This window comes from Bos mutus, chromosome 4 (genome assembly GCF_027580195.1).
Source record: "Bos mutus isolate GX-2022 chromosome 4, NWIPB_WYAK_1.1, whole genome shotgun sequence".
Classification (NCBI taxonomy): Eukaryota; Metazoa; Chordata; class Mammalia; order Artiodactyla; family Bovidae; genus Bos; species Bos mutus.
The window spans coordinates 55,348,887-55,376,823 of record NC_091620.1 but is presented as its reverse complement, the minus strand read 5'-3'; the positions used below and the strand labels follow the sequence as shown (position 1 = coordinate 55,376,823).

The window sequence follows — 27,937 nt, the reverse complement described above, 5'->3', positions numbered from 1 at the left end:
AAAATAGGTTTAAAAATAAAGTACTTTGAATCAAAGACTTCCTTTGTGGGTTAAGCTGACTTCTTTTAAAAAACTAAGGATCTCTCTACACCAAATAAGAAATACATTTTAAAGACTCAAAGTTATGCACCAAATCACATAGCTACTATGATGTCTAATTTTTTTAAACAAATTTATATAACCTAGAAAATTGGTGCTTTAAGTAAGTACATACTTTCTGTTTCTTTATTTGATTATTTTCCAAAGGCTTATCTCCTTTCCTTCAAGCTTCTGACACATCAGGCATCTTAGGTCTGTTACACTTAAAAAAAAGACTCCTAAATTTTCCTGTCCTAAATGTACAGGTTTCCATATTAAACAATGTTCAGTACATGACAATATACAGGAAATATATTTAATTCATAGTCTTTTTTTTTAAGAATGCACAAAAATGATACATAAGGGACTGACATACTCCAAGTAGTAAGACAAAACACTCGAATTAGTGGACTGTACTTACGAAACAAACTTTCCTACTTCCACTTGCAATATTGGATCTCGTAGATGCACTTCTAGAAGCAAATCCTCAGCTTGAGCTCCATCTCCTGTTTTTACAGGATGAGGATTAAAGATTCTTAGGTAGCCCATAAAGCTGCCCACAATAATTTTATCTGTAAAAAGGTGTTTTTAAAGATATAGGAAAAAACATTAGTCACAAAAATTTTTGAAAATAGAATTTCTAATGTCTAAAAGAAGAATCTAAAAATTATGCTCAACATCACTCATTATCAGAGAAATGCAAATCAAAACCATAATGAGGTACCGTCTCACACCAGTCAGAATGGCTGCTATCCAAAAATCAACAAACAATAAATGCTGGAGAGGGTGTGGAGAAAAGGGAACACTCTTACACTGTTGGTGGGAATGCAAACTAGTACAGCCACTATGGAGAACAGTGTGGAGATTCCTTAAAAAACTGGAAATAGAACTGCCTCATGACCCAGCAATCCCACTGCTGGGCATACACACTGAGGAAACCAGAAGTGAAAGAGACACGTGTACCCCAATTTTCATTGCAGCACTGTTTATAATAGCCAGGACATGGAAGCAACCTACATGTCCATCAGCAGACGAATGGATAAGAAAGCTATGGTACATATACACACGGAATATTACTCAGCCATTAAGAAGAATACATTTGAATCAGTTCTAATGAGGTGGATGAAACTGGAGCCTATTATACAGAGTGAAGTAAGTCAGAAAGAAAAACATCAATACAGTATACTAACGCACATATATATGGAATTTAGAAAGATGGTAACGATAACCCTATATACGAGACAGCAAAAGAGACACAGATGTATAGAACAGTCCATTGGACTCTGTAGGAGAAGGCGAGTGTGGGATAATCTGAGAGAATAGCATTGAAACGTGTATATTATCATATATGAAACAGATCGCCAGTCCAGGTTCGATGCATGAGGCAGGGTGCTCAGGGCTGGTGCACTGGGATGACCCTGAGGGATGGGATGGGGAGAGATGTGGGAGGGGGGTTCAGGATAGGGGACACATGTACATCCATGGCTGATTCATGTCAATGTATGGAAAAAACCATTACAATATTATAAAGTAATTAACCTCCAATTAAAATAAATAAATTTTTTAAAAGAAATAAGACAATAAAAAAAGTCTAAAAATTAAAAGAATCCAGCTTTGTTTCATATACAAAGACCAATCTGCCAACAGAATATATAATTAAAGTGAACTAAATAGCTTTACATCACCAATATTCAAATATACTAATGTACTACACTTTTCTTAAGCCTTGATTTGTTTTCAGTAGCCATAATTCAGCACAAAGTAAGCCCTTTTAATAAAGGACTAGTATCAGGTTGTAAACTGATTTCATCATAGAGTGTCAACTCTACACCTGATTTTGGCTGTCAAAACACTGCATTAAAAATTATTCCAAGGCCTCACTAGACAGAGTGCTCTGATTTATAATATCTAGTCTCGGGTACAAAAGGGGAGAATGATAAGATAAGTATTATGGGTTGAACTATGTCCCTCAAAAAGATATGTTGAAGTCCTAACCCCTAGTAACTGATTTTATTTGGAAATAAGATCTTTACAGATGAACCCAAGTTACAATGAGGTCACACTTGAGTAAGTATGTGGTAGGACTCAATTGGAGAAGGAAATGGCAACCCACTCCAGTGTTCTTGCCTGGAGAATCCCAGGGACAGCACAGCCTGATGGGCTGCTGTCTATGGGGTTGCACAGAGTCAGACACGACTGAAGCGACTTAGCAGTAGCAGCAGCAGGACTCAATTAGTATCCTTATAAGAAGAGAAAACAAGGAAAGGATGGGGAGGAGAATGTCACATGAAGATACAAGGACAAGCAAGAAGATGATCATGTGACCACAGAGGCACGGATTGGAGTGATAATTCACAAGCCAAAGAATTATCGGAAACTGAAAGAGGCAAAGAAGGATCCTAGAGGCTTCAGAGATAGCATGGTCCTGCAGACACCTTGATTTTGGACTTCTAGACTCCAGACTGTGACAGAATAAATTTCTGTTGTTTTATTCCAGTCAATTTGTGGTACTTTGTTACGGCAATCCTAGGAAACTAATATTTTGGGTTGTTTTAAATCCCCAGATTAGTAGGGTACATTGACTTTTTTTCTATATACTGAAAAGAAGGAATTCTACACACTTTATTATTGAGAGCTTATTATGTGCCAGGCAATGGTCTAAGTAGCTTACATATATTAATACTAGCTCATTACCCTCATAATAATCCTCTGAGAGAGGTACTATCCTAGTAATTTCAATCATGAATAGAGATACATATGTCATTAAGAACCTGGTGCTACTATTTCACAATAGCTAAGATATGGAAGCAACCTAAATATCCATCGACAGATGAATGGATAAAGAAGATGGGGTAAATATACATAGTGGAATGCTGTGCTGTGCTGTGCCAAGTTGCTTCAGTCATGTCTGACTCTTTGCGACCCTATGGACTGTGGGGCACCAGGCTCTTCTGTCCATGTGATTCTCCAGGCAAGAATACTGAAGTGGGTTGTCATGCCCTTCTCCAGGGGATCTTCCCGACCGAGGGATCGAATCCATGTCTCTTATGTCTCCTGCCAGTGCAGGAGACATTGGCAGGTTCTTTATGCCTAGTGCCAGCCACCTAGGAAGCCCAGTGGAATACTACTCAGCCATAAAAAAGAATGAAATAATGCCATTTGCAGCAATATGAATGGACCTAGATATCACCATCCTAAGTGAAGTAAGTCGAAAGAGAAAGACAAATATCATATGATTATCATTTATATGGAATCTAAAATACAACAGAAATGAACTTATTTATAAAACAAACAGACCCATATGCATAGAGAACAGATTTGTGGTTGCCAAGGGGGAAGAGGGATGGGGAAGGGATGAATTGGGAGTTTAGGACTAGCAGATGCAAATGATTATATACAAAATGGATAAACAAGAAGGTCCTACTCTACAGCATAGAGAACTATATTCAATATCCTGTGATAACCACAATGGAAAAGAATATGAAGAAATATATATACACACATATATATAACTGAATCAGAGTGTCACATAGCACAAATTAACACAATACTGTAAATCAACTATAGTTCAATTAAAAAAAAAAAGAATCTGGTTCTACGTGATCTGATGGCAGCCTCAGAGGTTTACAAACTCTCTTGAGACATACTGGTTCCTGACTCTGACTAAGGCTTGGCCAAATGAACTCTCTACATTCGAGAGAGCTATGTCACTCTCCTTCCAATCTCTCTTTTGTTTGCATTTATCATAATCGTTTCCTGTCACTTGTAGAAAAAAAAAATGTTAACTGATATACAAAATTAGCACCAAGGAATAAACAATAGACACCAATTCCTTCAGGGATATTTAGAAATTCATTCTTGAGGTGAGTTGGGGCACAAAGCATTAAAACTCCTGTTCATAATTTATATGGAGTTAAACAGCATCATACACAGTGACAGAACAGCTAATCAAGTTAACACCTCCAAGCATCTGGAACACTGTGCCCACTGCAGGTAACACTCTAGTGAACTGAACAGCTGCTGCCAAATGAACAGGAAGGAGCAATGCCAAACCATATGTAAGATGGCGTTTTCTAAGGGCACTGGATAATTTAAAGTAAGAGAATGATAGGTTTTGACCAAAATTCTCATCTCAGGGTCAAACTAAGGGTCTTTGGGAGTCTGAGGAAACAATTTCTTACCTCATTTCACAGGGGGCTTAACCCCTAAGAATCTAGTTCAGGGATTAACACTAGAGGTTTTAAATTACAGTAACAAATGAGTTCACAGTCTCTCCAGGTTTCTTACATAAAAGTAAAGACAGTGATCAGAAAGAGTGGGGTTCACCTTCAACTGCCCCACCCTCAGGGGTAAGAGGAAGTCAGGATGGCCAAGCCCAGATGGTGACAACTTTAACCCCTAGAATTACAACGTGTATGTATAATTATTAAAATAGTGGGATTATCATAGTAACCAGATCTCAGGTAACAGTCTAACTATCACAGATTTCAAGCTATAATTAACACAAGATCCCCAGGAATGGAACAAACAGGCAACTCACTAAGGCCTTTATTTCCCCAATGATTTCTCTCTTTTTATTACTGAGTATTATTTAATTGTAACAATGCATTAAGTGTGTTTATCAAATTAAGGCCTTTTTTGAAGTCTATAACCAAAAATATTCCAGGTCTATGAAAAAAAGGACTAATTCAAGCCACAATATCAGACAGTCATGGCATTGCACCAAACCCCATTGTTGCTGTTCATTCACTCAGTCGGTCTGACTCTTTGCAACCCCATGGACTACAATATGCCAGGCTTCCCTGTCCTTCACTATCTCCCGGAGTTCACTCAAACTCATGTCCATTGAGTTGATAATACCATACTTAAGTCAATTTACAGCCTTGGAGTCACTTGAACCCCATACTTAAGTCAATTTACAGCCTTGGAGTCACCTGAACAAAGACAGGGCTGTGTATAGACTGCCGTAGCAGAGTCTGTCTGCAATGCAGGAGATCCAGGTTCAATCCCTGAGTCAGAAATATCCCCTGGAGAAGGGAATGGCAACCCACTCCAGTATTCTTGCCTGGATTCTCCATGGACAGAGGAGCCTGGCAGGCTACAGTCCAAGAGGTCACAAAGAGTCAGATACAACTGTGTGACTAACACAATTACAACACCACACATGCCTAATATAGTTTCCTCAGATTCTTCCCTGTCGAACCAGTAGTCATTCATTCAAATGTACTTAACAAAGGTAAATACCCAACCTTTATGAGAACACTGAATATTGGCTCTAAATTACTACTAATTCTGGAAGCCCAGGAAGATATTGTTGCTGCCAATCATGGAGATTCATAATTATAATAAATTAACTTTCTAACTTATTTTACCCCAGTGGGGAAGCAAAGCCAATCTATGATTTCTCACTCAGTAACTGAGAGCCTAAAGGGAATATATTTCTGTAGAAAACTATGGAATAACCATTTGGTTCCCTAAGGTGTACAGTAAGGGATATTATAGTAAAAGGGCTATATAGAAGCCAGTGGAACTCCATCTCTCCAACAGGGAGAAAATCAAAATCAATACCATTTCTAAGCCTGATTTGAGATGGTCTCCTAAAATTTGATTCCAAAAAACTTAACTGTATATATGTGATAATTCCTATCAAAGAATTTTGGTTTAATAACTAAATTTGCTGATAAAAAAATCTAATTAATGGGTTTGAAAGAGTTAAGGGACTTCCCAGATTGGCACTAGTGGTAAAGAACCCATATGACAATGCAGGAGACATAAAAGACGCAGGTTTGATCCCTGGGTTGGGAAGATCCCCTGGAGGAGGGCATGGCAACCCACTCCAGTATTCTTGCCTGGAGAATCCCATGGACAGGGGAGCTGGCAGGCTACAGTCCATAGGGTCTCAAAGAGTCAGATACAACTGAAGTGACTTAGCACTGAAGCACTGAAGCATAGAATTAAGGTTGATCAGTACAACTTAAAGGGCAACTCTAGATTCTTCTGTTATTCACAAACTGTTTTTTCTTGGAGCCAACTAATACATCCCAATCTTAGTAATGCCTTTTCTCCTTTACAATACACGGAGACCAACAGGAACAGCTTGCTTTCACTTAATAGGAGCAAGAGTATACATTTACAAGTATGACCACAATCCAATCCGCAGGACCCAGGACTGCCACATCCTCTCATAAGGGCTGCTGCTGCTAAGTCGCTTCGGTTGTGTCCGATTCTGTGAAACCCCATAGACGGCAGCCCACCAGGCTCCCCTGTCCCTGGGACTCTCCAGGCAAGAACACTGGAATGGGTAGCCATTTCCTTCTCCAATGCATGAAAATGAAAAGTGAAAGCGAAGCCACTCAATCGTGTCTGACTCGCAGCAACCCCAGGGCTTCAGCCTACCAGACTCCTCCATCCATGGGATTTTCCAGGCAAGAGTACTGGAGTGGGTTGCCATTGCCTCTACTCAAAAGGGCTGAATGGGGCTGAAAGAAATATGAGTGAAAGCCAGGGACCCCATGGGCCCTTCCCTGTACTGTCTGGATCAGTCATAAATGAAGCTACTATAATCCTCTTCAGGCAAGCACCAGTGTTCTAGATCCTTCAGGAATGAAGACCTAGGCCACAAAACAATTTCAAGACTCTAATACTATTCTTTCACTCTCTGATCACCTCCAAGAAAGTAGGGATCAACTGGCACTACTGTCTCAATTCCCAACCTAACCTGCAACAGGTGACCAGTTGCAAAACAGAAGGATGTAGCTCCCAACATGACTTCTTCAAGTTGCCATACAATTTTTCCTGCTCCTTCATCTTAATTTTTAAGTTTTTCTTTCTCTTCTTTTCCTCGACTATTAGTATTATGTATATATTAAACTGTGAACACAAATTGTATGTACCAATTATTCTAGAGGCAGTAGAATATCAGAACATAAATACTGGAATGACAAATGAAAGGGATAACACCCAGAGAGCCTAGTCTTGAAGAGCCAGGGCTCTCTGAAAGTGCCTCTGAAGCAGTAGGTGCACAGTTATCTTTCATTGCAGATGGGTAAGAATATGTGTGTGTGCAGTTGTACAAGGGACAGTTGCCCCACGTTAGGTATAAATGCTGAGAAGCTAAAAGTGATAAATGTAAGAACTATTTTTTAGTCTGCCTTATGTTTGTGTTTAACTCTGATTCTTGTAATAAACACACCCTCCAGGCCATAGGTTAGCATGTAATCTAAGCTGAACCATTCAGATTCTCTCAGGATGAAGGGATCCTTAATTTTCTCTCAATCTCCTCTCAGGACTGAAGAATCCTTCTGTGAATCAAGTCAACTTCATCCAAAGCAATTTCAAGGTGCTAGCTAATACTATTCATTCACTCTCTGATCACCTCTAAGAAAGTAGGGATCGACTGGCACTACTGTCTCAATTCCCAACCTAACCTGCAAACTTCTCTTCATCTATGTCCATTCTTACCTTCTTGCCTTCTGTCACAGAGGAAAAAAGTTTCACACAAGCTTAAAGATAGCCCTTCCATCTGCACACCTCATCCCATCTCCTACTGTCTACTCTAGATCCCTTCTCTAGGAGAACGAATCTCATTCCTCTATGCTACACGTTCAGTTTTTCCCATTTCTCTTTTACCCTACATGGTCACCAATGATCATTCTCCCTCTTCCTTTCACAGCTGTTTCTTTAAAGGGCCATAAACACTCAGCCTTTCCCACCTCTCACTCCTTAACTCTCTGAAAATCTAGGTTTTGTTACCACTATGCCCATTTAGAAAACAAAGATCATGGCATCTGGTCCCATCACCTCATTGGAAATAGATGGGGAAACAGTGGAAACAGTGTCAGACTTTATTTTTTGGGGCTCCAAAATCACTGCAGATGGTGACTGCAGCCATGAAATTAAAAGACGCTTACTCCTTGGAAGGAAAGTTATGACCAACCTAGATAGCATATTCAAAAGCAGAGACATTACTTTGCCAACAAAGGTCTGTCTAGTCAAGGCTATGGTTTTTCCTGTGGTTATGTATGGATGTGAGAGTTGGACTGTGAAGAAGGCTGAGTGCCGAAGAATTGATGCTTTTGAACTGTGGTGTTGGAGAAGACTCTTGAGAGTCCCTTGGACTGCAAGGAGATCCAACCAGTCCATTCTGAAGGAGATCAGCCCTGGGATTTCTTTGGAAGGACTGATGCTAAAGCTGAAACTCCAGTACTTTGGCCACCTCGTGCGAAGAGTTGACTCATTGGAAAAGACTCTGATGCTGGGAGGGATTGGGGGCAGGAGGAGAAGGGGACACAGAGGATGAGATGGCTGGATGGCATCACTGACTCAATGGACGTAAGTCTGAGTGAACTCTGGGAGTTGGTGATGGACAGGGAGGCTTGGCGTGCTGTGATTCATGGGGTCGCGAAAAGTCGGACACGACTGAGCGACTGAACTGAACTGAACTGATGCCCATTCATCCACCCTTACCAAGGACACTAATGAACCACTAGCTGCAAAACAATGTGGAAACGTATCAGTCTTTATGTCACTAAATCTCGCCTTCCAGGTGCCAGCCCAGTTGGCTCTCCTGCCTCTCTGACTGCCCAGGCAGAATCTATTATTGACTACCTTTCCCAAAGCTCCTCCCTGATTGTTCATTTTCTCCAAGTCATGGTCCTAAGGTTCCGTCCCTCTTGTTCCATCTTATCTCTGCATTTTTACCCTTCCCAGGGCTTCAAATACAATCATTCTGCTCATTCACTTCAAATACATACATTCTGCTCACTCCCAAATCTCTACTTCAGTTCTGCCAACCAGACGCTTCTATTTCAAACAGAACATGCTCAAAACTGCTCTCACTAAACTTCCACGTAAGGTCAACAGTAATAATTGTTAAACTTTAGTGTGCCACCATTCAACTTTGGAGCTTGTCAAAATGTAGATACCTAAGCCACTATCCAATCCATCTACCCTCCAGAGAATATGATCTTTGAGGATCCTGTACACGTGGGACAGAAAATCTTCATACACAATAATCCCTTCAGAATATTATGATGTAGGTGGTCCAGGCTTTGAGAAATAATGATCAGTGTTTTTTTTGTTTGTTTGTTTTTTTCCTGTATGGAACACACAGAGAGAGAATGATTTCTCTATAGCATGCTCGGGAAAACAGAGGAAGCTGCTCATAGCTGGATGCAAATTAGGGGGACGCAGCATTTCAGCATACTGGTAACCCACTAGTGGCACCCCACCGGGAAGCTCTAATAAAAATAAGAAGTGAGCACCATGTTATTCAGATAACCAGTAAGTACAGTTTACAACCAAGTTGAGCTTTAAATAGTTTAGGCAGAGGTGGGTATGAAACTGTTTCTCTCTGGTAGGTATTTTTGTGGTATGACTCTTCTAGGCTGCCAAATTATAGGGGAATTACACATTTCAACAAACACTTGAGCAAAAGGCAGGGTTGATAATCATTAAAGAACCACTCAGGACATCCTCCAAATAGAAGACATTCACAGCTCCTATCAGTAGGAAGGCAGGGCCCAGATCTTCCTTAGATACAATGAAGTAGGCACTCAGAACAGCTTAGTGACTTCCACTCTTCATTGCTTATATCGTTTTCCCCTTTCACTGTACAACCCAAATTCTACTATTTTCATTGTAGGCAAGAGAAAGAAAATAAAGAGAAATGTAAAGGGGCAACATTTATATAAAGTAAACAGAAGAAAAGTATTATAAGTTTTCTTTTTAAGAGGTCAGTGACTATATAGTCAGTAACTATCTTAATTACAAAAAAAAAAAAAAAGCTCATGGCTATAAATCATTTAAACCAAATATAAATTTCAAATAGCAATAATACAGACCTTAAATGTTTTAAAGACCACTTGATATATGAACATGCTGCTGCTGCTACTACTGCTGCTGCCAAGTCAATTCAGTCGTGTCCAACTCTATGCGACCCCATAGACGGTAGCCCACCAGGCTCCCCCATCCCTGGGATTCTCCAGGCAAGAACACTGGAGTGGGTTGCCGTTTCCTTCTCCAATGCAGGAAAGTGAAAAGTGAAAGTGAAGTCGCTCAGTCATGTCTGACTCTTAGCAACCCCATGGACTGCAGCCTACCAGGCTCCTCTGTCCATGGGATTTTCCAGGCAAGAGTACTAGAGTGGGGTGCCATTGCCTTCTCCAATGAACATGCAAAGAGGAGCAAATAATATAAGAATAAAATATAATATTGTTTCTAGTATCAAAATATAAAAATGAAAGCAATGATTTAAGAATTGTTTTCTACAAAGAGAGAGATTAACATAATTTGTCCATTCTGGTTAACAGCTTTTAGATTCAATTTTAAATCATTTTTCTTGCAAATAATTTCTACAAAAGAAAAATTTTCAAAACTAAAAATGTTTTGCCAGTTCTACCCTACAACACCTGAATTTGCAACAAATAAAAATAAAGTAAATGATAGTCTATAATATTTTTCTGAGTTCCAGCAAATATGACAGAATCAACACAGACCAAAAAAATACAAACAACAAAACACAAGTAATAACTACATTTATCAGCCTGTTACCTAAATATTACTTATAAGGCAAATGATCTTAAAAACTGGGTCACTTTGTTTCAAAAAAAAAAAAACTGGGACATAATCATGACAGTTCACCTAAGTTCTGTAAAGTATACATTTTTTTTTAAAGTCATTTTTATTTCATCCCTATAACATGCTTTGTTCCAACATGCTTGGTCATAAGTTTTTACCTTGTCCATTTCCAGTATTGTCAACATCAGCCAAACACAAACAGCCTTGATCAAATTCTTCTTTATCTCCCAGAACAGTAGACCACCAATCACGGGCTTTAAATAAAGACATTTTCGTTCACTCTAAAAAGAAAGCATTTGTTTATAATCAAAAGTGCAAGTCACAACAGGATTTATGAATTGATTAACCCCTACAGCATACAGAACAAACTAAACTTAGACCACTTTGAGAAAAAATATTGTATTTAACTCTAATTTTTTGATATTTTGTGGACATACGCGAAACCACAACTCCAAATGAGTGGAAACATTAGTCAAATATTTTGCCATGCCACTGGAAAGTGAAGCTGAGAAATTATATATTTATGTTTCGTCAATTCTCTCCTCTGGGACATTTAGCAGACAACTGCACAAAGTAACATATTCTTTGAAGGATCAAGATCCAAATTCTACCAGTACTAGTCAGCACATAATTCAGCACTAGTCAGCACATAATTCCTAATTATGTGCTAATTAAAACACCTAATTTCCCTTCAGTTTGGTCATCAGAAAGACTGTAGCATCTCCTGTCACAATGAGTTGCTAAGAAGAGCAAATGAGATCAAATGCATCAATGACTAATACCGGAAGGGGTACATTCAGATCAGATCAGATCGGTCGCTCAGTCGTGTTCAACTCTTTGCGACCCCATGAATCACAGCACGCCAGGAAGCTTTCACTCTCTTTCCCCTAACTGTAGAAAGGAAGATGGAAGAGGAAATTCACACCAAAAAAACAACTAGGAAATGTGGGCTGTAGGTCTACTTATAGCACTAATTACCTGTGTGTCCTCAGGCAACTCACGTAACCCCTTTGCACTTTGATTCCTCATCTAAAATGAGGATACACCAGCCATACCACTGGGCTATGGATGTGGTGGATGTGAAAGCACACTGGACCTTTTAAATTACAGTACAAACCACATAGGGGGTTTCCCAGGTGGATCAGATGGTAAACAACCTGCCCGCAATGCAGGAGATCCAGGTTCAATCCCTGGGTATGGAAGATCCCCTGGAAAAGGGAATGGCAACCCACTGCAGTATTCTTGCCTAGAGAATTCCATGGTCAGAGAAGCCTGACAGGCTATATAGTCCATGGGGTCACAAAGAGTCAGACATGACTGAGTGACTAACACTTTTTAGGGCTTCCCTGGTGGCTCAGACAGTAAAAAATCCACTTGCAGTGTGGGAGACCTGGGTTCAATTCCTGGGTTGGGAAGATCTCCTAGAGGAGGGCATGGCAACCCACTCCAGTATTCTTGCCTGGAGAATCACCATGGACAGAGGAGCCTGGCAGGCTACAGTCTACGGGGTCACAAAGAGTCAGACATGACTGAGAAACTAGGCACACACATCACATACCCACCCCGGGATTCTATGAGAATTTATTTAGCTTCCTTCAAGATACACTGATTTAAATGATAGTTAGGATAAGCAGTCAACTCTTTTCATTCAAAGAAGCTCTGTTCTATAAGGTGGCAGCAACCATTGAATTTGCAAACACTGAACCATTGCTTCCAGAGGAAATAGAGGGTTAGAGTCATACCAGCTTCTATTCACAGCATTTTCAGCAACCAATCAATACATAATTTTGTTTCTTGTGTGTTTCTGTTTAAAGATAGTTTTTTTATATACTGCTGGTTCATTAACATTGATCTCAATGACCAACCACGCTACAACTCATATTTGAAGAAAACTTATCTACTATATGTATTTTCTCCATAGAGTCCATCACAGCCTTCTTGCACTTAGAAACATTAGAGAGTACGTTAGCACTACTCTGGGGGACAATTTTAAATAGCAATATCACACACACACATACACAAAACCCAAACCACAGAGTTGGAATAAGTAGACTACGTAGGCACTAAGTAGACTACAAAAAAAAGGGAGAGCGGAGACAACACAAGAAGGCAGAGAGTTGCTGTGTTGGACATCAGCTGGGAATATCCATATCAAGTGACTCAGATTTTTTCCCACTCTGCCCACAGCCATGAATGACACCAAAAGCACTATGAATATTGATTTGGGATTACAAAAAATTTTGGTGAGCAGAAAAACTCACAAATACAGAATATGCAAATAATGAGGATTGCCATACTTTTTTAAAAAGGTAGATCAATCTGCTTCTTTCAGTAGGCCTTCCACACAGGTTAAACACAGAAATCAAGATTACTTGTATTCATAGAGTTGGCTAAGAAATTAGCTGACCATAATATGGTGGTAAAAAGTACAGCCTCCGGAGGCAGTTGATGTGAGTTTGAATCCCTGCTCTACCATATACTAACCAGGCAAACAGATGCAGGTTACTAAAAGTTACTGAATCTCTCTATACTTTGGCTTCCTCATTTGTTAATACAAAATAAAGGTAAGAACGGTATGTGAGGACTGAATAAAAGCACAGTAGAGTCAGCCTACAAAATAGGAGCAAGTATCTGCAAATCATGTATCTGAAAAGAGCCACGATACACAATACATAAAGAACTGGTAAAGTTCAACAACAACAACAAAATTTAAATGGGCAAAGGAGTTAAGGAGACATTTATCTAAATAAGATAGACAAATGGACAACAAGTACATGAAACAACGCTCAACATCACTAATCGTTAGAGATATGCAAGTCAAAACCACAATGAGATACTACCTCACATCCATTAGGATGGCTATTAACAAAAATAATAAGTGTTAGCAATGATGTAATCAAACCCTTGTGCACTGCTGGTAATAATATAAAATGATGCTGCCACTGTGGAAACAGTCTGGTGTTTTCTCAAAAAATTAAAAATTTAAATTACCATTTGATCCAGCAATTCCACTTATGGGAATTCATTTGGCTGTATTAGCCAAATGAACTGAAAGCAGTTTCTCGAAGAGATATTTGTACAACCATGTTCATGGCTCAGTGGTAAAGAATTCACCTGCAATGCAGGAGACCTAAGAGATGCAGGTTCAATCCCTGGATAGGGAAGATCCCCTGGAGGAGGGCATGGCAACCCACTCCAGTATTCTTGTCTGGAGAATCCCATGGACAGAGGAGCCTGGTGGGCTACAGTCCATAGGGTCACAAGAGTTGGATATGACTGAAGCATCTAAGCACGTACACATACATATGCTTATAGCAGCATTATTCACAAGAGCCAAAGGTAGAAACAAACCACCTGTCCATTGGCAAATAAGTGGATAATCAAAATTTAGTATATACATACAATGGAATCTGTTTGGTGGAGCAGTACTCTATTTTGTTGAAGTATAGTTGATTTACAATGTTGTGTCAGTTTCTGGTGTATAGCAAAGTGATTCAGTTGTGTGTGTGCATATATATATACATACTTACATATATATAGTTTCCATTATGGTTTAGTACAGGATATTGAATATAGTTCCCTGTGCTATACAGTAGGACCTTGTTGTTTATCTATCTTATATATAGTAGTATGTATCTGCTAATCTCAGCTTCCTAGTTTATCTTTACCCCCGCCTCCCCTTTCCCTTTAGTAACCATAAGTTTGTTTTCTATGTCTGTGAAGTCTGTTTCTGTTTCATAAGTAAGTTTATTGTGTCATATTTTAGACTCCATATATAAGTGCTATCATATTTGCCTTTCTCTGACATTTCATTTAGTATGATAATCTCTAGGTTCATACATGTTGCTTCAGATGGCATTATTTCATTCTTTTTATGACTGAGTAGTATTCCACTGTGAGAGAGACAGAGAGTGAGTGTGTGTGTGTGTGTGTATGTGTGTACCCTACTTCTTCTGTATTCATTCATCTATTGATGGACATTTAGGTTCCTTCCGTACCTTTTGTGTGTGTCTGTGCTCAGTCTCGTCCTACTCTTTGTGACCTCTTCTTTGAGACGTCATAGACTGTACCCCTCAAGGTTCCTCTTTCCATGGAATTCTCCAGGCAAGTATATTGGGGTGGGTTGCCATTCCCTTCTCCAGGGGATCTTCCGGACCCAGGGATTGAACCCAGGTCCCCAGGATTGCAGGAGGATTCTTAACCATCTGAGGGAAGCCCAGAAGTCTTAAGAGGTTGCTTTTTCCTTTACTTCATTATTTTTTTATTGAAGTATATGTGAGTTCCAATATTAAATAAGTTTCAGGTGTATAGCACAGTGATCCAGTATTTTTATAGATTATATTCCACTAAGAGTTATTACAAAGGGATTTCCCTGGTGGTCCAATGGTTAAGACTCTATGCTTCCCAGTGCAGAAGGCATGAGTTTGATCCCTGTTATGGAACTAAGATTCCACATGCTATGAGCACAACCAAAAAAAAAAATGTTTTTACAATATAATGACTATAATTCCCTGTGCTGTACAACTTATCCCTGTTGCTTATCTACCTTTTTAACTTTTTATTGGATTATAGTTGATTTACAAAAAGGTTGCATTTTAAATAATTTCATTTCTGCAACATTTTCAAAATTACAAAATTAAGCTGATGGAGAACAGATCAGTGGTTATCAAGGTTAAGAGAGGGTATGACTTTAAAGGATTAATGCAAAGGAATTTCTTTGAGGTGATGAAAAAGTTCTAGAACCAGACTTTGGTGGTGGTTCCATGGCATAAATTTTATTTCTTAGAGCAGTATTCCTACAAAAAAAAAAAAAAGTGTATGTAATATAAAACACGGTGAGATTGAAATAAGATCTGTAATTTAGCTATAGTACTAAATAGAGTATAGTTGCTGTTGTTCAGTCGCCCAGTCATGTCTGACTCTTTGCGACCCCATGGACTGCAGCACACCAGGCGTCCCTGTCCCTCCCCATCTCCCAAAGTTTGCCCATTGCATTGGTGATGCCAGCCAGCCATCTCATCTTCTGATGCCCTCTTCTCCTTCTGTCCTCAATCTTTCCCAGCATCAAGGACTTTCCAGTGAGTCAGCCATTTGCATCAGATGACCAAAATACTGGAGTTTCAGCTTCAATATCAGTCCTTCAAATAAGCATTCAGGGTTGATCTCCCTTAAGATTGACTGGTTTGATCTCCCTGCTGTCCAAGGAACTCTCAGGAGTTCCTTGGACAAAGGTGTCAATTCTTCAGCACCCTGCCTTCTTTACGGTCCAGCTCTCACAACCATACGTGACCACTGGGAAAATCATAGCCTTGACTATACGGACGTTTGCTGGCAGAGTAATGTTTCTGCTTTTCAACACACTGTCTAGGTTTTTCATAGCTTTCCTCCCAAAAAGCAAACGTCTTCTGATTTCATGGTTGCAGTCACCATCCACAGTGATTTGAGAGCCCAAGAAGAGGAAATCTGTCACTACTTCCACCTTTTCCCCTTCTATTTGCCATGAAGTAATGGAGCCAGATGCCATTATCTTAGTTTTTTTTTTTTAAATTTAGTTTTAAGCTGGCTCTTTCACTCTCCTCCTTCACCCTCATCGAGAGGCTCTTTACTTCCTCTTCACTTTCTGCCATTAGAGTGATATCATTCACCTATCTGAGGTTGTTGCTGTTTCTCCCACCTATCTTGATTCTAGCTTGTAACTCATCCAGCCGGGTATTTCTCATGATGTGCTCAGCATATAGGTTAAACAAACCGGGTGACAGCAGATGGCCCTGTCGTACTCCTTTTTCAATCTTGAACCAATTAGTTGTTCCATGCAGGGTTCTAATTGTTGACTCTTGACCCGCATACAGGTTTATCAGGAAACAGGTAAGATGCTCTGGTATTCTCATCTCTTTAAGAGCTTTCTTCAGTTTATTATGATCCACACAGTTGAAGGCTTTGGCATAGTCAATTAAACAGAGGTAGGTGTTTTACTGGACTTTCCTAGCTTTCTCTATGATCCACTGAATGTTGGCAATTTGATTTCTGGTTCCGCTTCCTTTTCTAAACCCAGGTTGGACATCTGGAAGTTCTTGGTTCACATAATGCTGAAGCATAGCATGCAAGATTTTAAGCATGACCTTACTAGCATGGGAAATGAGTGCAACTGTCCAATTATTAGCACATTCTTTAGTACTACTCTTCTTGGGAATTGGGATGAGGATTGACCTTTTCCAGTCCTGTGGCCACTGCTGGGTCTTCCAGATTTGCTGACATATTGAATGCAACACCTTGATGACATCATCCTTTAGGGTTTTGAATAGTTCTACTAGAATTCCATCGCATCCACTAACTTTATTAACAGCAATGCTTCCTAAGGTCCACTTGACTTTGCTCTCCAGAATGTCTGACTCTGGGTGAGTGACCACACCATCATAGTAATCCAGTTCATTAACATCTTTTTTGTACAGTTCTTCTATGTATTCTTTCCATCTCTTCTTGATCTCTTCAATAATCAGGGGAAAGACTAGAGAGTTCTTCAGGAAAATTGGAGCTATCAAGGGAACATTTTGCCCAAAGATGGGCACAATAAAAGGACAGAAACAATGGGGACCTAGTAGACACTGGAGAGATCAAGAAGAGATGGAAAGAATACACAGAAGAACTGTACAAAAAAGATCTTAATGAACAGGATTACTGTGATGGTCGTGGGTGGCTCTACATGGCATGGCTCAATATTTATTGTACTAATGTCAATTTAATGGCTTTGATAATTGTACTTTATCACTGGGAAACCACTATTTTTGCAGCTTCTATGTGATCGTAAAATCCTTTCAAAGTGACAACTTTAAAGAAACAACGGGGTAGGGGAGAAAGAAAATTCCATGTAAGGCCCTCTCTTTATGTTAAAAAAGAAAGCAGTCAGGTAAAGGCAAGGTGTTGATGAAAATTAAGGAAAAATACCTAGCAGGTAAGTAAACTTAAGTTTTAACATGTGGGAGAGTTTCTGAAAAACCATCTGTATCACCTGTTATTAATAATGGCACTATGTAAAACCATACAGATTTCCAGATGACTAAACTTCAAATCTCGTAGCAAATATTCAAAACCATAATAAACACTTCTATTATACTTTTATTGAATTTTTTAATTTGAGAGGGATGTAACATATTTAATAAATGCCATATATTTCCATTACATACTTGAGATACATTGGAAAATTGTAACACATCATACCATTGGACTGCCACAATAAAGACACATCATTCTCTTGCAGCCCAGGGCAGAATATGACCCCAATTCAACACCATTCAATGATTCACTAGGAGGTCTCACAACACTCAGCATATAGTCATCATCATGGCTATGATATATTACTTAAAAGGACAAAAAGCATAATCAGGAAGGGTGAAAACTATATGTACCTGTAGTTTTAATATAAACACACATGACTTCATCAGATGAAAATACCTATTATGTGAACATGGCCTTAAAAACCTTTGTTAGTGAACAAATGTTTTTAAGCTTGCTAGAATAAAGGTGAGTGGGGGGAGGAATCTCCAATATGAAAAACTAACTCTCCAACACTGTGTGTAAACGGAACTGTTCTAAATCAAGCAGTAATTTCTCATGGACTTCTATCATAAAATTGAATATCTATACTGATTAACAAAATACAACTGGCAACATTTAGTTCCTTCCTGTTTCTCCTGCTCTATCAATTTCTCCTTAGACATCTACCACTTCATTAGCTTCTGAAAGTCCTCCTTTTCTAGATTATTTAGCTTTGCTACCCCAAGTGTAGTCCCTGGACTAGCAGGTCAGCAACACCCAAGAGCTTGTGAAAACTGAGAATCCCAACTCCACCCCAAACAACATCCCCAAGTGATTCACATGCACCTTAAAGTTTGAAAACCACTAGTTGAACTGATACCTGATACCCTAAGCGGATGTTTTCTTATAGCAATGCTCTACTTCTCTTCATTTTTCCTGTGTCCCCTGCCACTAGTCATCTTTCCAAAGTTGAGGGAAAAAGACTCACTTTTAAAATCAAGAGCCTCCACAGCTAGAAGGTACTTATCAATCAGCTAGTCTTCTCATTCTATAGGTATATGACTCCCCTAAGTTCAGTTCAGTTCAGTCGCTCAGTCATGTCCGACTCTTTGCGACCTCATGGACCAGAGCACACCAGGTCTCCCTGTCCATCACCAACTCCCAGAGTTTACCCAACTCATGTCCACTGAGTCAGTGATGCCATGAGACTATCTAATCCTCTGTCGTCCCCTTCTCCTTCAGCGTTCACTCTTTCCCAGCATCACAGTCTTTTCAAATGAGTCAGCTCTTCGTATCAGGTGGCCAAAATATTGGAGTTTCAGCTCCAACATCAGTCCTTCCAATGAACACCCAGGACTGATCTCCTTTAGGATGGACTGGTTGGATCTCCTTGCAGTCCAAGGGACTCTCAAGAGTCTTCTCCAACACCACAGTTCAAAAGCATCAATTCTTCGGTGCTCAGCTTTCTTTATAGTTCAACTCTCACATCCATACATGACCACTGGAAAAACCATAGCCTTGACTAGACGGACCTTTGTTGGCAAAGTAATGTCTTTGCTTTTGAATATTCTGTCTAGGTTGGTCATAACTTTCCTTCCAAGGATTAAGCGTCTTTTAATTTTATGGCTGCAGTCACCATCTGCAGTGATTTTGGAGTCCTCACAAATAAAGTCTGACACTGTTTCCATTGTTTCCCCATCTATTTGCCATGAAGTGATAAGACTGGATGACATGATCTTTGTTTTCTGAATGTTGAGCTTTAAGCTAACTTCTTCACTCTCCTTTTTCACTTTCATCAAGAGGCTCTTTAGTTCTTCTTCACTTTCTGCCATAAAAGTGGTATCATCTGCATATCTAAGATTATTGATATTTCTCCTGGCAATCTTGATTCCAGCTTGTGCTTCATCCAGCCCAGTCTTTCACATGATGCACTCTGCATATATGGAGAAGGCAATGGCACCCCGCTCCAGTACTCTTGCCTGGAAAATCCCATGGACAGAGGAGCCCGGTAGGCTGCAGTCCATGGGGTCGCTAAAAGTCGGACACGACTGAGTGACTTCACTTTCACTTTTCACTTTCGTGCTTTGGAGAAGGAAATGGCGGCCCACTGCAGTATTCTTGCCTGGAGAATCCCAGGGACAGGGGAGCCTGGTGGGCTGCCATCTATGGGGTCGCATAGAGTCGGACACGACTGAAGCAACTTAGCAGCAGTAGCAGCACTCTGCATATAAGTTAAATAATCAGGGTGACAATATACAACCTTGACGTACTCCTTTTCTATCTGGAACCAGTCTGTTGTTCCATGTCCAGTTCTAACTGTTGCTTCCTGACCTGCATACAGGTTTCTCAAGAGGCAGGTCAGGTAGTCTGGTATTCCCCTCTTTCAGAATTTTCCACGGTTTGTTGTGATCCACATAGTCAAAGGCTTTGGCATAGTCAATAAAGCAGAAATATATGTTTTTCTGGAACTCTCTTGCTTTTTCCATGATCCAGTGGATGTTGGCAATTTGATCTCTGGTTCCTCTGCCTTTTCTAAAACCAGCTTGAATATCTGGAAGTTCACGGTTCATGTATTGCTGAAACCTGGCTTGGAGAATTTTGAGCATTACTTTACTAGCGTGTGAGATGAGTGCAATTTGTGTGGTAGTGTGAGCATTCTTTGGCATTGCCTTTCTTTGGGATTGGAATGAAAACTGACCTTTTCCAGTCCTTTGGCCACTGCTGAGTTTTCCAAATTTGCTGGCATATTGAGTGCAGCACTTTCACAGCATCATCTTCTAGGATTTGAAATAGCTCCACTGGAATTCCATCACCTCCACTAGCTTTGTTTGTAGTTATGCTTCCTAAGGCCCACTTGACTTCACATTCCAGGATGTCTGGCTCTAGGTGAGTGATCACACCATCGTGATTATCTGCGTCATGAAGATCTTTTTTGTACAGTTCTTCTGTGTATTCTTGCCACCTCTTCTTAATATCTTCTGCTTCTGTTAGGTCCATACCTTTTCTGTCCTTTATTGAGCCCATCTTTGCATGAAATGTTCCCTTGGTATCTCTACTTTTCCTGAAGAGATCTCTAGTCTTCCCCATTCTGTTGTTTTCCTCTATTTCTTTGCACTGATCACTGAGGAAGTCTTTCTTATCTCCCCTTGCTATTCTTTGGAACTCTGAATTCAAATGGGTATATCTTTCCTTTTCTCCTTTGCTTTTCGCATCTCTTCTTTTCACAGCTACTTGTAAGGCCTCCTCAGACAGCCGTTTTGCTTTTTTGCATTTCTTTTCCATGGGGATGGTCTTGATCCCTGTCTAAATTACAGACCTAATGGCAGAAGCATTTCTGCATACCCTCTCCAGGTCTCTAGACTTGTTAGGCTGTCACTGCCTTCAATTTAATATCTGAAATACTGAAAAAGCATGGGTCAGTAGAAAGGTTTTTTGTTGTTGTTGTTTTGCTTTGTTGTAATTTAAAAAAGGGGGGGGATGCTATTTTTAAACCTAGGTCCAACAAATAGCTCTTCTTCACAAGACCACAGCTACTTCATTTCAGACCAACTTACCTTCATAACAGGGCAAAACATAAGTTAATACAAAGCAAGCATACAGTCTGTCATGTCTGACTCTCTGTGACCCCATGGACTGTAGCCCACCAGGCTCCTCTGTCCATGGGATTTTCCAGGCAAGAATACTGGAGTGGGTTGTCATTTCCTTCTCCAGGGGATCTCCCCCACCCATGGATCAAACCCACGTCTCCTGCTTTCCAGTCGTATTCTTTAACACTGTGCCACCTGGGAAGCCCTAATATATAGCAGAACTGCATGAATTACATTACATCACAATTCTCACACTGGTTTGCCCATGACCCAGGTGTTATCATTTACCATTGTGGACAATCAACTGCTGAATAAGGTCTAACATCTTTAAAAATTAATGAACAATAGGAAAACTAACAATTTAAACTGATGGCCAGTAGCGTGTCTCCCAGTGCCTCTCTTTTCAATTTCAAAGGCAGAAGCAGAGAACAGTGCACTACCCACTCCCAAAAAATTAAGAATACACAAACCCTCATTTGTGCTAAATTTGTACATCGTTAATTTCCTTTTCTCAAAAAACTGGTGTTTTACTTAGGCTGCAGGATAAAAGATTTCAAAGGGGAGTTCCTTTCCACTTTGGCTTCATAGATTGGACAGCAAGTCTGAACAACCTAAGGTTGCTAGATATCCTGCTTATCTGCAACAACAACAACAAAAAAGCTTAATCTCTTGGCTTGAAAAATAAAACACACCTACAAAAAAATTCTCTTTGCACATATCAGCTGTGTTCTAATAACCTTATACATAATCATTTTTATTGCTCGCTCACTCAGTCATTTCAGTTGTGTCTGACTCTGGAACCTTATGGACTGTAACCCGCCAGGCTCCTCTGTCCATGGGGATTCTCTAGGCAAGAATACTGGAGTGGGTTGCCATGACCTCCTCCAGGCAATCTTTCTGACTCAGGGATCAAACCCATGTCTCTTTGCATCTCCTCCATTGGCAGGGAGGTTCTTTACCACTAGCACCACCTACTTGCTTTTAAATATAAGTCTTACAGACTCCAGAGCACATTGATATCTAATGGAACTCTGATGAAATCTTGGGATAATATAGGTATTTTTCCCATAACCATATGTTATACAACTTAAAGTTTCAGAGAATTCCACTTTCAGCATGACATGTAAGAAGTTCCATGGGCCCACTTCCCAGTGAAACTCTGAAAATAATTTTTTAAAACAATCATTTAACGTCTCTGGAAGTTGTCCTAGGAGCATACAGCAAATAAAGAAACGCTAAAAATCTAAAACTCTGTAAGAACAGTAAGAGCCTGTAATATTTAAACTAACACTCCCTACTCCATACTCCTAGTTCAGCAAGACAGTACTGCACTGCAGACTGGTACAGCCAAGAACCCTCTCCCCACAGCTCCCAATCAGAAAACCATTTTCCCAGGAGGGGCAGGACATTAGCATTATTTGTCTTGCTGCCACCTATCTGTTGCTGACTACAGAAGAAATTGAAAATCTAAACAGACTTATAAAAAGTAGAAAGACTGAAGTAGTAATCAAAAAACTACCTACAAAAAAAGACAAGGCTCAAAGAAAGAAAGGGAGGAAAGACTAAGCTCAGATGGTAAATTTCACCAAATTGTTTTTAAAAAATTAACACCAATTGTTCACTAATCTCTCCAAAAAATAAAAGAGGAGAGGTCACTTCCCAACTCATTCTATGAAGCTAGTGTTACACTGATAACAAAACTAGACAAATACAAGAAAAGAAAACTATGGACCAGTGTCTCTTACAAATGTGTATGTAAAAATCTTCAACACAACACCAGCAATGTGAATCAAGCAACATATGATTAGAATTAAACACCATGGCCAAGTGTAATTTACCCCCAGGAAAATAACGTTAGTTTAACACCCAAAATTATTTAAGAAAATATACCAAACCAATAAAGTAAAATTAAAAAACACCTGATCTTATAAACAGAGTCAGAAAAAGCATTTGACAAAATCCAAAACTCTTCAATTGTAAAAACTCTTGATGGAAGAAATTTTCACATATGAGATATGGGGAAGTCATTCTGGCTTAAAATATAATTAAATTTAAACTTCACATGAACTAGAGCACCCTGTCGAATAGCCTGTCTTATAACCTGTCAAATATGCATGGTACATCTGCTTTAACCATTAAAGAAAAGAGTGTATTTAAAAATCAAAATGGAGTAAATGTGATTCAAACATCCAAAATGGAGCCAGATGGCCATGGTGGATGTATTTTATTCATGTTACTGCATCACTGAGAACTTAGATTATCTGAACTGTATCAAACTCAACAGCACATGCAGAACTTTTCGAAATATCTGCTAACAGCTACCAGCTGCAACCTTATAATCTCAAAGTCTTTCCTCATAACTATGCAACCATTTCAAACCCCAATAAATCCTTAACAAGCATCCTTCCAAGCTCCAATCCTAATTCTTCACAAACAACTTACATAACTTTTTGGTTATAAAGTTGTAACTTCTTGAATCTGTGTTTCCCAGGCTGTAGCCCTCAGTCTGGCTCAAATAAAGCTTTTCTATTTTTATTATTATTAAGAAATGATGCTAAAGCTGAAACTCCAGTACTTTGGCCACCTCATGTGAAGAGTTGACTCATTGGAAAAGACTCTGATGCTGGGAGGGATTGGGGGCAGGAGGAGAAGGGGATGAGGGGATGAGAAGATGAGACGGCTGGATGGCATCACTGACTCGATGGACGTGAGTCTGAGTGAACTCCAGGAGTTGGTGATGGACAGGGAGGCCTGGCGTGCTGCGATTCATGGGGTCGCAGAGTCGGACACGACTGAGCGACTAAACTGAACTGAACTGAATTGATTCTTATTATAGATCGTTTATTGATTATTAGCACCTATGTTTTCAACATACTAGGATAGAAAGGAACTTCCTCAAACAGAAAGAGAACACTTACATGCAGAACTCATAGCTTATACCATACTTAATGGTGAATGACTGGATGCTTTCTCCCTAATATCAGACACAAGTCTAGGATGTCCTTCTTAACCACTTCATTTGACTGGAGGCCGTAAATTAGCCAATTAAGTAGAAAAAATTAAAGGTTTACAGATTGGAAAGAAAAAAGTGAAACTATCTTTACTTACAGATGACATGATCTTGTATATAGAAAATCCTCAAGAATTCAGTAAAAACAAACAAACAGAAACTATTAGAGCTGATAAACAAGTCAGTAAGGTTGAAGGATACAAGATCAACATACAGAAATCAACTGTATTTCTATGTACTGGCAATGAACAATCCAAAAATAAGAAACTACTGCATTTACAATAGCATCCAAAGAATAAAACACTTGGGAATAAAAGTAACAAAAGACACATAAAATATATACTCTGAAAACTACAAAATATAGTCAAAACAAAAAATATCTAAACAGGAAAACACACCATGTTCATGGTTCTGAAGCCTTAACATTATTAAGATGGCAATACTTCCCTAATTGATCTCCACATTCAATGCAATCCCTACCAGATCTCCACGTCTTCTTTGTACAAATTGACAGGCTTCTGATGAAATTCTTATAGAATTACCAGGGACTCAGATGGTCAAAATAATCTTTTAAAATAAGAAAATTGGAGAATTCATATTTCCCCCATTTCAAAAATTACTGCAAAGCAACAGGAATCAGGACAGTACGGTACTGGCATATGAGTTCAGTTCAGTTCAGTTCAGTCGCTCAGTCGTGTCTGACTCTTTGCGACCCCATGAATTGCAGCATGCCAGGCCTCCCTGTCGATCACCAACTCCGGGAGTTCACTCAAACTCATGTCCATCGCGTCGGTGATGTCATCCAGCCATCTCATCCTCTGTCGTCCCCTTCTCCTCCTGCCCCCAATCCCTCCCAGCATCAGAGTCTTTTCCAATGAGTCAACTCTTCACATGAGGTGGCCAAAGTACTGGAGTTTCAGCTTTAGCATCAGTCCTTCCAATGAACACCCAGGACTGATCTCCTTTAGGATGGACTAGTTGGATCTCCTTGCAGTCCAAAGGACTCTCAAGAGTCTTCTCCAACACCACAGTTTAAAAGCATCAATTCTTCGGCGCTCAGCTTTCTTCACAGTCCAACTCTCACATCCATACATGACCACTGGAAAAACCATAGCCTTGACTAGACGGAGCTTTGTTGGCAAAGTAAGGTCTCTGTTTCTCAATACGCTATCTAGCTTGGTCATAACTTTCCTTCCAATGAGTAAGCGTCATTTAATTTCATGGCTGCAATCACCATCTGCAGTGATTTTGGAGCCCAAAAAAATAAAGTCTGACACGGTTTCCACTGTTTCCCCATCTACTTCCCATGAAGTGATGGGACCGGATGCCATGATCTTCGTTTTCTGAATGTTGAGCTTTAAGCCAACTTTTTCACTCTCCTCTTTCACTTTCATCAAGAGGCTCTTTAGTTCTTCTTCACTTTCTGCCATAAAAGTGGTATCATCTGCATATCTAAGATTATTGATATTTCTCCTGGCAATCTTGATTCCAGCTTGTGCTTCTTCCAGCCCAGCGTTTCTCATGATGTACTCTGCATATAAGTTAAATAAGCAGGGTGACAGTATACAGCCTTGCTGTACTCCTTTTCCTATTTGGAACCAGTCTGTTGTTTCACGTCCAGTTCTAACTGTTGCTTCCTGACCTGCATACAGGTTTCTCAAGAGGCAGGTCAGGTGGTCTGGTATTCCCATCTCTTGAAGAATTTTCCACAGTTTATTGTGATCCACATAGTCAAAGGCTTTGGCATAGTCAATAAAGCTGAAGTAGATGTTTTTCTGGAACTCTCTTGCTTTTTCCATGATCCAGTGGATGTTGGCAATTTGATCTCTGGTTCCTCTGCCTTTTCTAAAACCAGCTTGAACATCTGGAAGTTCATGGCTCATGTATTGCTGAAGCCTGGCTTGGAGAATTTTGAGCATTACTTTACTAGCATGTGAGATGAGTGCAATTGTGTGGTAGTGTGAGCATTCTTTGGCACTGCCTTTCTTTGCGATTGCAATGAAAACTGACCTTTTCCAGTCCTGTGGCCACTGCTGAGTTTTTCAAATTTGAGGGCATATTGAGTGCAGCACTTTCACAGCATCATCTTCTAGGATTTGAAATAGCTCCACTGGAATTCCACCACCTCCACTAGCTTTGTTCATAGTGATGCTTTCTAAGGCCCACTTGACTTCACATTCCAGGATGTCTGGCTCTAGGTGAGTGATCACATCATCATGATTATCTTGGTAGTGAAGATCTTTTTTGTACAGTTCTTCTGTGTATTCTTGCCACCTCTTCTTAATATCTTCTGCTTCTGTTAGGCCCATACGATTTCTGTCCTTTAGCGAGCCCATCTTTGCATGGAACGTTCCCTTGGTATCTCTAATTTTCCTGAAGAGATCTCTAGTCTTTCCCATTCTGTTGTTTTCCTCTATTTCTTTGCACTGATCACTGAGGAAGGCTTTCTCATCTCTCCCTGAGATTCTTTGGAACTCTGCATTCAGATGCTTGTATCTTTCCTTTTCTCCTTTGCTTTTCGCTTCTCTTCTTTTCACAGCTATTTGTAAGACGTCCCCCAATAGCCATTTTACTTTTTTGCATTTCTTTTCCATGGGGATGGTCTTAATCCATCTCCTGTACAACGTCACAAACCTCCGTCCATAATTCATCAGGCACTCTATCAGATCGAGTCCCTTAAATCTATTTCTCATTTCCACTGTATAATCATAAGAGATTTGATTTAGGTCATACCTGAATGGTCTAGTGGTTTTCCCTACTTTCTTCAATTTAAGCCTGAAATTGGCAATAAGGAGTTCATGATCTGAGCCACAGTCAGCTCCCAGTCTTGTTTTTCCTGACTGTATAGAGCTTCTCCATCTTTGGCTGCAAAGAATATAATCAATCTGATTTCGGTGTTGACCATCTGGTGACGTCCATGTGTAGAGTCTTCTCTTGTGTTGTCAGAAGAGGGTGTTTGCTATGACCAGTGTGTTCTCTTGGCAAAACTCTATTAGCCTTTGCCCTGCTTCATTCCGTATTCCAAGGCCAAATTTGCCTGTTACTCCAGGTGTTTCTTGACTTCCTACTTTTGCATTCCATTCCCCTATAATGAAAAGGACATCTTTTTGGGGTGTTAGTTCTAAAAGGTCTTGTAGGTCTTCATAGAACCATTCAACTTTAGCTTCTTCAGCGTTACTGGTTGGGGCACAGATTGGATTACTGTGATATTGAATGGTTTGCCTTGGAAACGAACAGAGATCATTCTGTCATTTTTAAGATCGCATCCAAGTACTATATTTCGGACTCTTTTGTTGACCATGATGGCTACTCCATTTCTTCTAAGGGATTCCTGCCCACAGTAGTATATATAATGGTCATCTGAGTTAATTTCACCCATTCCACTCCATTTCAGTTTGCTGATTCCTAGAATGTTGACATTCACTCTTGCCATCTCTTGTTTGACCACTTCCAATTTGCCTTGATTCATGGACCTGACATTCCAGGTTCCTATGCAATATTGCTCTTTACAGCATCGGACCTTGCTTCTATCACCAGTCACATCCACAACTGGGTATTGTTTTTGCTTTGGCTCCATCCCTTCATTCTTTCTGGAGTTATTCCTCCACTGATCTCCAGCAGCAATTTGGGCACCTACCAACCGGGGGAGTTC

The 27,937-nt window shown here is 39.8% G+C and overlaps 1 protein-coding gene across 2 annotated transcripts in view; it reads right to left on the bottom strand.

Moving 5' to 3' along the window:
• The window catches only part of BBS9 (Bardet-Biedl syndrome 9), a 480,327-nt gene that overhangs the window by 447,638 nt on the left and 4,752 nt on the right, over positions 1 to 27,937 (bottom strand). For both annotated transcript variants that reach the window (XM_070369516.1, XM_005889113.2), the window contains exons 2-3: positions 10,815 to 10,937; positions 500 to 650 (exon numbers count right to left, since the gene is read on the bottom strand). In XM_070369516.1, coding sequence (XP_070225617.1) covers positions 500 to 650; positions 10,815 to 10,926 — 263 coding nt within the window. In that variant the 5' untranslated portion in view covers positions 10,927 to 10,937. The remainder of the gene's footprint in view (positions 1 to 499; positions 651 to 10,814; positions 10,938 to 27,937) is intronic.